General features: G+C 35.9%; 1 protein-coding gene across 1 annotated transcript in view; it reads left to right on the forward strand.

Annotated features, from left to right (window-relative positions):
- The window catches only part of SYCP1 (synaptonemal complex protein 1), an 87,549-nt gene extending 78,481 nt beyond the window's left edge, over positions 1 to 9,068 (forward strand). Inside the window, exons 29-31 of the mRNA XM_024570534.3 lie at positions 1,521 to 1,664; positions 8,614 to 8,703; positions 8,793 to 9,068. Of these exons, the coding sequence (XP_024426302.1) occupies positions 1,521 to 1,664; positions 8,614 to 8,703; positions 8,793 to 8,930 (372 nt within the window). The 3' untranslated portion in view covers positions 8,931 to 9,068. The remainder of the gene's footprint in view (positions 1 to 1,520; positions 1,665 to 8,613; positions 8,704 to 8,792) is intronic.
- Positions 9,069 to 11,165: the final 2,097 nt, after the last annotated feature.

Below are 11,165 nucleotides of genomic sequence, written 5' to 3' on the forward strand. Positions count from 1 at the left end.
GATATGTCAACTTTAGCTTTTTGGACTCCATGGTTTCTGATGAGAGATCAGTAGGTAATATTAGGAGGATCCCTTGTATGTGATGAGTAATTTATCTCTTGCTGCTTTCAGGTTTTTCTTTGTCTCTTGACAGTTTGATTATGATGTGTTTAGGTGTGGTTATCTTTGAGTTTAGTCTCCTTGGAGTTTGTTGAGCTTCTTGGATGTGAAGGTTAATGTTTTCATCAAATTTGGGAGGTTTTCAGCCATTATTTTTAAAAATACTCATTCTGTTCTTTCTGCTCGCATCCTGAGATGCCCATTATGTGTATATTGGTGTACTTGATGGTGTTCCACAGGTCTCTAATGCCCTATTCATTTTTCTTCATTCTTCTTTCTGGTCCTCTGAGTGGATATCAATTGAACTGCAGTCAAATCTCAGTTTTCGAATGTCTCCCATCTTGAACAGTTTGGTTCTCAACCAAGTTGTTCACAGAAAAAATGTCTTGATCATCAAACAAAACTTCAGTTGTCAGCCCAACAACCCTTTCATGCTGATATAGTCAAGCCTCAGTTCTTAAATATCTCCCATCTAGAGCAGTTCGGTTCTCCACTTGATCTTAGCCAAAAGGACTTGGCTGGGGTGGGGGGGAGGGGTGGGGTGAAAATGCAGACAACTGTAATTGAATAACAATAAAGTAATTAAAAAATAAGAGACCTAGTGTTCTCTTGATTTAAATGAGACTCACTGTCAAACTTTTCATTTAAATAAGAAATCTAGTTCTATCATGGGTCCTTGGGGGGTATTTCTTGTCTTGGGGAGAAAAAAGAAAAAAGAAAAATGCAGTTCTCAAACAGCCTTCTGGAACAAATTAAGTTTGAGAACCAAGGTTCCACCATGATCTTCTGGTTCATGGATTCTGCCATCTACCAGCTCAAATGTGATATGGAGCCTTTCTAGTGAATTTATTACTTTAGTTATTGTATTTTCAACTCCAGAGTTTCCATTTGGTTCTTACAAAAATAATTTCTATCACTTTATTGATACTCCATTTGGTTAGACATTGTGTTTATAGTTTCATTTAATTCTTTAGACATAATTTTATTTAGCTCTATGGACATTTAAAATAGCTGATTTAAACTTTTGTCTAGGAAGTCCAATGACTAGGCTTCCTTAGGGATAGTTTCTATTTATTTGTTTATTTATTTATTTTTAGACAGAGGAGAAAGGAAGGAGAAAGAGAGGGAGAGAAACATCAATGTGTGGTTGCCTCTCATGTGCCCCCTATCGGGGCCTGGCTCACAACCCAGGCATGTGCCCTGACTGGGAATCGATCCAGTGACCCTTTGTTTCTCAAGCCAGCACTCAATTCACTGAGCCACACCAGCCAGGGCTGCATTAAATTCTTATCTAAAATTTATACTTCACATTCATGCCAATAATAACAGAGAGTCATTGATTACTAAAGACTCATCTTGCCTTTGTTAATAATACATGTTTTATTTGATGGGATAATGTATTGTTTTTTCTTTTTGGATAGGTGTATACTGTGAAGACACCAACAAAACAAAAAATTCAGCAAAGAGAAAACAAGAATGTACCCACTGAAGAAAGTACTAAAAAGAGAAAAATGGTCTTTGAGTTTGATGTTAATTCAGATAGTTCAGAATCTGCTGACCTTTTGGTAAACACATTGCAAATAATCAGTATTTATTATTTGTATACATTTTGTTTGTTTTATTTCTTGGTATATATGTATGCGTTCATAATATCTATCAATGCTATCCTGAAATACAGTACATCTCTACTATAACAGAACCCTTTGTTTTTACAGCATTTTAAAGAAATTAGGGTTCAAACAATTTGTCTGAATTTCAGAAAACATGACATTTTGAAATACTTGATATGATGTGGTTGACATAGGAGATAATTAACCATATTTTTCAGCAGAGTGTTATAAAGGAGCTTTTACCACATTTTTTTCTTTAAAAAGAAAGGTCAGGTGAATATTTTTAAAATTGCTGTAGCCAACTTTGTTATTCAGGGACCCTCTTGATTTTGCATATAACATACCTTCCTTTATTTTACACCACTTATTGTTTGAAATCTGTAGCACAGTGTTGGTTGACAACTATGACATTATCATTTTTAAGGCACTAATGTATTAAAGATGGCCTATTTAAGGAGGATATTTGTCCTAGCAATTTACATGTTTTTCTAGCAGTTTATGGTAGGAAGTTATTACCTACCATAAGTGTATTCACACATACCAATATTTTCTAAAGGCATAATAATGATCTGAGAATAATTAAACTTAGATTTATTTAACTTAAAAATAGATAAACCTGATCACACTAATGGAAGAATGTACCAAAGATTCTTAACTCAAAGTAACAGTTATATTATTCCCAGTCATAACTCTGAGATCCTTCAAGCTTTCTACTGTTTTACAACCCTCTATTTTTACTTGTTTTGGAATAATGAGTAGCTGACATCTAAGGCCCTAATTATTGAAGTTAACTTATAGACTCCTTACTTAGTCCCTGTTTGTTTTATAGATAATGATTAACATTTTAATGATTAAAACTGTGAACCAGATACTGTTGTAGGTACTTTACATAGATTACTTCAGTTATCTCTTAGAACAATCTCTTGTTGTAGAAGTATATGTGATGTTGCTGTTCTCATCCTAAATCATACAAACACCTTGCCCAGGATCACATAGCTAATAAGGCATGGAGTGGGAACTGGAACACTGACAGTCTGGCCCCATAGCCTATGTGAGTCATTGTACATAGTAACTGCCAGTTCAAACTGAAGCTGAGGTACATAAAAATGTAATGAGAATTAGAAAGAGCATGAGGTCTAGAATTAGACATTACTGTGTTTCTAGCAGTGTAAATTTAGGCTAGTTTCTTAGCTTACTGGAGAGTCAGAATGGCTCAGAATTTCATTTCATTTTTGAAAGGAGAATCACACGATAAATATAGTATAGTATTGTATAATTTCATACAGTTTAACAGACTAAAAAGGTAATTCACAATGGGTTTTATTGGTTGTAAGTATCACTTGAAGTTATTAATGATAAAACATTTGAGCTAGTAATCAAAAAACCTCTCAAGAAAGAGAAGGCTTTATTGATAGATTCTACTACACATTTAAAGACTTAACACTGTCCTTCTCAAACTCTCCCCCAAAATTGAAAAGAGAATACTTTGTAACTCATTCTGTGAGACTAGCATTACCTTGATACCAAAGCCAGGTAAAGATATCACAGGAAAAGAAAATTACAGATCATTATCTTTTATGAATATAGGTATAAAAATCCTCAACAAAATGTTAGCCAATCAAATCCAACAGTGTATTAAAAGGATTATTGCCCATGACCAAGTGGTATTTAGCAAAGAAATGCCAGGGTGATTCAGTATTAAAAAATCAATGTAGCCCTGGCTGGGTGGCTCAGTTGGTTGGAGCACATTCATGCACACCAGGGTTGTCAAACTCATTTTCAGTGGGGGCCACATCAGCCTCGTGGTTGCCTTCAAAGTGCTGAACTAATTTTAGGACTGTATAAATGTAGCTACTCCTTGACTGTTAAGGAGTTGAAATTACATTCAGCCCTTTGAAGGCAACCACAAGACTGATGTGGCCCCCAGTGAAAATGAGTTTGACACCCTTGCTATATACACCAAAAAGTTGTGGGTTTGATTCCTGGTCAGGGAGCATTTCTGGGTTGCAGACTTGATCCCTGGTCAGGATGCAGATGGGAGGCAACTGATGGATGTTTCTCTCTCTCTCTTCCCCCATTTCCTCTCTCTCTAAAACAAACAAACAAACAAAAAACATATCCTCATGGGAGGAATAAAAAAACCAACGTAATACATCACATTAATGTATTGAAACAAAGAAAAAAGCCCACATGATCATCTCAATTGATACAAGGCATTTTTTTTACAACATCTAATATTCTTTCATGATAAAAACATAAAAAAATTTTATTGATTATGCTATTACAGTTGTCCCATTTCCCCCCTTCACTCCACTCTGTCCTGCACACCCTGTCCCTCCCACATTCCCTCCCTATATAGTTCATGTCCATGGATCATACATATAAGATCTTCGGCTTCTGCATTTCCTATACTATTCTTACCCTCCCCCCTGTCTATTTTCTACTTACCATTGATGATACTTATCCTCTGTATCTTTTACCCTTCTCTCCCAGTCCCACTCCCCTGTTGATAACACTCCATGTAATCTCCATTTCTGTGGTTCTCTTCCTGTTCTACTTGTTTGCTTAGTTGGCTTTTGTTTTTGTTTTAGGTGTGGTTGTTAATAACTGTGAGCTTGCTATCATTTTACTGTTCATATTTTTTATTTTTTTCTTAGATAAGTCCCTTTAACATTTCATATAATAAGGGCTTGGTGATGATGAACTCCTTTAACTTGACCTTATCTGAGAAGCACTTGATCTGCTCTTCCATTCTAAATGAAAGCTTTGCTTGATAGAGCAATCTTGGATGTAGGTCCTTGCCTTTCATGACTGGGAATACTTCTTTCCAGCCCCTTCTTGCCTGTAAGGTCTCTTTTGAGAAATCAGCTCACAGTCTTATGGGAAGTCCTTTGTAGGTAACTGTGTCCTTTTCTCTTGCTGCTTCTAAGATTCTCTCCTTCTCTTTAATCTTGGCTAATGTAATTATGATGTGCCTTGGTGTGTTCCTCCTTGGGTCCAGCTTCTTTGGGACTCTCTGAGCTTCCTGGACTTCCTGGAAGTCTATTTCCTTTGCCAGATGAGGGAAGTTCTCCTTCATTATTTGTTCAAATAAGTTTTCAATTTTTTGTTCTTCCTCTTCTCCTTCTGGCACCCCTATAATTCGGATGTTGGAACGTTTCAAGATGTCCTGGAGGTTCCTAAGTCTCTCCTCATTTTTCCGAGTTCTTGTTTCTTCATTCTTTTCTGGTTGGATGTTTCTTTCTTCCTTCTGGTCCACACTGTTGATTTGAGTTCCAGTTTCCTTCCCGTCAGTATTGGTTCCCTGTACATTTTCCTTTGTTTCTCTTAGCATACCCTTCATTTTTTCATACAATTTGTGACCATATTCAACCAATCATGTGAGCATCCTGATTACCAGTGTTTTGAACTATGCATCTGATAGGTTGGCTATCTCTTTGTTGCTTAGTTGTATTTTTTCTGGAGCTTTGATCTGTTCTTTCATTTGAACCATCTTTTTTTTGTCTTGGTGTGCCTGTTAAGTAAAGGGATGGAGCCTTAGATGTTCACCAGGGCAGGGCAACCCACAACCCTACGTTGTGACACTTTACTTGGGGGAGTGATCTGAAAGGGAACAATGGCACTTGCTCTGCTCTCTGCCGGTTTTCAGTCACTTCCCCCGCTACCCACAAGCAAATTGGACCTTTCTGGTGCTGTGTCCCGAGTAGGTGGGTATGTGTACGTTCTAGGACCCTGTAGGTCTCTCCAACGAGCTCTCCTGTGAGACTGGGAATTCCTCCTGCTGCCACCTCAACCCCCACAGGTGTTTTCAGTCCGTGGTTTGAGGCTTTATTTCCCCATGCTGGAACTCTGGGTTGTGTGGTCTGTCACCTGGTCCACTAGCTTCTGCCTCGCTGGCCAGCTGCAGCTTTGCCTACCCTGCTCCACAATCTGCCACCTCAATGGGTCCGCCAGTTGCCGCCTTGCCGTGAGTCCTCTCGGCCTGGCTGCCCATCTCCACCCCTCCTACTGGTCTGGATGAATGTTTCTTCTTTATCTCCTTGGTTGTCAGACTTCTATACAGTTCGATTTTCTGTCAGTTCTGGTTGTTTTTTGTTTTTAAATTGTTGTCCTTCTTTTGGTTGTGCGAGGAGGCACAGTGTGTCTACTTACGCCTCCATCTTGGCCGGTAGTCTTCATGATAAAAACTCTTAGAAAGCTGGGGATAGAGGGAAAATTTCTTAACATGATAAAGTGTACTTATGAAACCCACAGCTAACATCATACTCAATTGTGAAACACTGTGAGCTTTTCCCCCTAAGATTAAGAATGAGCTAAAGAAGCCAACTTTCACCACTGCTAGTCAAACTGCACTAGAAGTTTCAGCCAGAGCTATTAGGCTATTAGACAAAAACAAACAAAAAAAACCATGGACAATGGGAAAGGAAAGAAGGAAGGAAAGAAAGAAAGAAAAAGGCATGCAAATTAAAAAAAACAAAAGGTAAAATTATCTCTAATTTGCAGATGGACATGATCCTATTTATACATGGAAAAATCCCAAAGACTCCCCAGGAAACTTCTAACGCAAAAAAGTGAACCTAGCGATATTGGAAAGTGTAAGATCAGCACATGAAAATCAGTATGTTTCTATATACCAGCAATATAGATAATCCAAAAAGGAAATTAAGAAAATAATTCCACTTATAATACCATCTAAAATGCAAAAACAAATTTAGGAACAAATCTAACTAAGAAAGTGAAAGACTTATACATTGAAAATTACAAAACATTGCTGAAGGAAATGAAAGACCTAAAAAAATAGAAAAAAATCTGTTTATGGATAGGAAGACTTAAAATTGTTAAAATGTCTATCCTACCAAGGCATTCTACAGATTTAATACAATCCCTATCAAAATTCCAACAGTGTTTTGAGCAGAAATGGAAAATCTGATACTCAAATTCATATAGAATTGCAATTCATACACAATCTTGAAATATAACGATGAAGGACTCAACAGTTCTTGACTTTGACACTTACTACAAAGCTAGTAATTAAAAAAGAGTATAGTACTGTCGTAAGGACAGGTGTAGACTAACATGATAAAATAGCCCAGAAAGAAATCCTCACATGTGTAGTCAATCGATTTTTTGATAAGAGTACCAAGAGCATTCAATGGGGAAAGGATAGTTTTTTTTTTTTCAACAAATGGTGCTAGGAAATCTGTATGCAAAAGAATGAAGATGGGCTCTTACCTTATGCCATACACAAAAATTGACTCAAAATGGACCAGAGACCTAAACTTAAGGGCTAAAACTCTGAAATTCTTAGGGGAAAGCTAAATGACATTGAATTTGTCAGTGACTTCATGGATATAACACCAAAAAGCACAGACAAGAAAAGAAAATAAAAATAGATAAATTGGACTTCATCAAAATTAACAACTTTTATGTATCAAAGGACACTAACATTAAAACAACTGAAAAGACAAGCTAAAGAATGGGAGAAAACATTTGCAAATCTTGCATCTGACAATGGGTTAATATCCAGAATACATAAGAAACTGCCATGCTATAACTCAATGACAAAAACCAAACAACCAAATTCAAAAATGGGAAAAGGACTTGATTAGGCATTTCTCCAAAGAAGATACACAAATGGGTATGGGACCGTGAAAGATGAAAGGATGACTGCAATAGAGCTTAAGGACAGACAAGGGTTTGTTCTAAATTGAGTTAATTTATTATTTTCATATGGGCAGTCTGTATGAATGATCAGTTACTGTGCACTAAGCAAAATTTTAATGAGCTTACAACATACTTTAAAAATAATTCCTCTTAGCTGGTCAGTTTGTGCATACTGATTTGAACACATGTGAAAAGGTAGCTCTTTATTGTATTCTGTTAAAATCTTAGAATTCATGAAAACATGAATATTTTCAATCATGAAGCCTCTGAATTTTTTGTTAAATGTAACTTTAATGAGCAGGAAAAGATAATGTGAACTGATTGCTTACCTGACTAAATTTGTGTAGCTTTTCATTAAGAAAATGAATTCTGGAGCCAACCTATCTGTTTCCATCTCTTGCTAGCTATATAATCTTGAGCAAGTTACTTAATATTTGTGCATCCTAGTTCTTCCCCTTTAAAATGAGGATAATAGTATACCTACTTCACAAAATTATTGTATTAAAACTCATTAAGCCCTGGCTGGTGTGGCTTAGTGGGTTGAGTGCTGTCCTACAAACCAAAGGGTTGCAGGTTTGATTCCCAGTCAGGGCACATGCCTGAGTTGTGGGCCAGGTCCCCAGTAGGGGGTGTGCGAGAGTCAATATTTCGCCTCTCCCCCTGTGTGATATTTCTTTCCCCCTCTTTCTCCCTCCCTTCCCCCTCTCTAAAAATAAATAAAATCTTTAAAAAATATTAAAATATGCAAAGCGCTTAAAACAGTGCCTGACATAAAGAAAGTACTAAATATACGTTAGCTATTATTATTTGGCAGAATTATAATTCTCATAAAGTGACAGTTGATATTTTAATTTTATATGATTATAAATCCTTTTTATATAGGGCTTAAGTGTGAATTTGAGTAAGTAGTTTGGGAGTAAGGGGAGGAGAAATTGGTCATATAAAGACTCTGAAACTGAAATAGAAATTAGGAAATTACTGTTCATACACACCTTGTATTTCACATAACCTTTCAGGAATATAGTTAATGAAATCAAAATCTAGGTCTTTCTTTGGCAGATTGAAGTTATTTTGTCATAGCCTTCTTTCTTCAGTCTTTTTTCTTCTCTCTTTTTTCTCTCTGTTTCTTTCTCACTCCTCCTTTGCCTCCTCCTCTTCATATATGGTATATAGACATTTTTAGATAATGTAATATTAATTATGGCAGCCCCCAAATTATATTTTTGTATTTTTCTTTAAGAGCATGGTTTCAGAGGAAGAGACATTGAAAAACACATGCAAGAATAATTACCCAACAACTTCACATTTTTATGTTAAAACACCAAAAAAGGTAACTTACAAATTTATTTCAGAAAGCAAATTTCAAAAGCTGGACTTTATTTTTTAATTAAACATACTGTGATTTTATTTCATATTCAGACTCCTTCATCTCTAACAACCCTTGGATCTACGCTGAAGTTTGGAGCTATGAGGAAAATGCGGGATGACCGTTGGGCTGTAATTGCTAAAATGGATAGGAAAAAAAAACTAAAGGAAGCAGAAAGGCTGTTTGTTTAATTTCAGAAAATCAGTGTGATTAAGGAGGCCAATAACATAAAATTTATAGTTAATTTTTTCTTAAGTTATAAAGAGCCAAACTTTTTCTGAAATTGAGACTGTGGTACTTGCATAAATTAGTTATCTTTCTTTGTATTTTTATATTTTGGTCTAAATGTGAAATAACCATATGTTATCTGAAAACTTGTAATTGTATTCAGATAATTAGATGATTATATTTTGATTTACTTTTTCTTGTATTCATGAACACTGTTTTGGCTAAGTTTTCAAATTGTAAAGTTAGCCATTGAATGCTAGGAACAGATTATTGAAATTTACTCTTACCTATTTACTATTAAAATATTTTGGATGCAAATAAATGCTTCTTCTTGATTCTGTGAGGTCATCTAGACAGCAAATCATCAAAATTTTGATAGTTTTATTCATTTTTAAGATCTTGAGCTCATTTTAGCCAAATTCTACAGTTCTGAAGCAGCTTTACCTACTTATAAAATTGACAATTTTTTTTTTTTAGTTTCTGGAAAAAGGGCTATACCAGTTTGACTTCCCAAATTACTTCATTTATTCAACATTCATTAACCAAATATTTATGGAGTGTCTACTAAGTGTCAAGTACAATTGTAGATACTGGGATATAATAGTGAAGAAAACAAAAATAAACCCTGTTCTTCCAGAGCTTACATTATTGGGAAGGAAATAGACAATAAACAAGATAAATAAGCAAAACATATAGTATATTAGTTAATGGTAATTGCTAAGGAAAAATAAAACAGGGAAGAGTATCAGGGAGTATGAAGGGGGTGAAATTTTATGTGGGGTGGCCCTCACTGAAATGATAGTTGGATAACAAGTAAGCCCGTGGCTATCTGGGGGAACACATTATTGGCAAAAGAAATAGGAAGTACAGAGGCCCAGAGACATTTTTTAACAATATAATATTAATTACATTTACACACCTGGGGTGTGCCTAGCATAGCTGGGAAGCAGCAAGGAGCCCCTGTGGATGGAAGAGAGAGTGCAAAAGGGAGAGTAGAAGGGGAAAGGCTTGATACTTAATAGGGTGGGGAGTGTGGGGGTGCAGATTATGTAGCCCTTGCAGACTAGTTTAAGAGCTTTGGCTTTTTCTCTGGATAAGATGTGAAATCAGATTTTTTTGAGCAAAGAAAATCTAATTTGTTTCAGCATCTAAATCTTTCTGACCACTATATTGAAAACATTTGAAAAGGGGACCAAAGGCTAAAACAGCAAACAGGTTTAATGCATACGAGAGATGGTAGTGACTTGAACAAGGGTGAGAGCAGCAGGGGAGGAAGGAGTCAATTTCTGAATTTGTTTTGGAGATTAGATGTGGGATGTGATAACAAAGAGAAAGGACCAAGGATAGGTTCAGCGTTTTTTGCCTGAGCTGCAGTTTTAGACATGTTAGGTTGGAAATGCCTGTTGGACTTCCAAATAGAGACAGTAAGTTGGCCTAGAGACAGGTCCAGTGTAGTGATATAAATTTGGGACCCAATATATATAAAGTTATTGAAGTAGTCTGGACGAGAGATGGGAGAATTTCTTAGACTGAAAGTTAAAGTTCTACACTTTTAGATTAGATCTAATACCTGTCCTAGGAAAAATATCCATAACTTTATCACTCTACTTCTAAAATGTCTCCTACTTCATGAAAATGTAAAAATTAATGATGTCAAAGAGCATGTTGCTTTGGTTGATATAAAGGTTAGAAATAAATTATTCACAATTCAGGCAATGTGAATTCTGTATAATTAATAGTCCACAGGCTGGAGTAGTACATCAGGAACTTTAATCAAGGCAGGTCAATTGTGGATTACAAATAGGAGATGACAAACAGCAGACAGATAAGACTCAACAATTATTTAAGTTATGAAATCATAGAGTTTAGAGCTTGAGGGAATGGAAAATAGCATTTTAATTTCAACAGATCAGTAACTTGGGGCATATAAAAGTGATCAAAAAATTTAAAAAGCTTTAAAATGACTTAAATTCTATATGCATATACATAATTTACATCAATTGGATAAATAGAATCATATAAAATCTTAGTGCCCTCTTTTTTTCCCTTTTGCTTTCTCCCTGACCCACTCTGCTCTCCTCCTCACCACACATACCAGAATTCCCCTCCATCAAATTCCCCTCTCCCAGGTAACCTTTGAGAAGAACCTAGGGTGTATCCTTCGCTATTTTTCTCCATGACAGATAGATATCGATATA

The sequence above is a fragment of the Desmodus rotundus genome, chromosome 12 (genome assembly GCF_022682495.2).
Source record: "Desmodus rotundus isolate HL8 chromosome 12, HLdesRot8A.1, whole genome shotgun sequence".
NCBI lineage: Eukaryota > Metazoa > Chordata > Mammalia > Chiroptera > Phyllostomidae > Desmodus > Desmodus rotundus.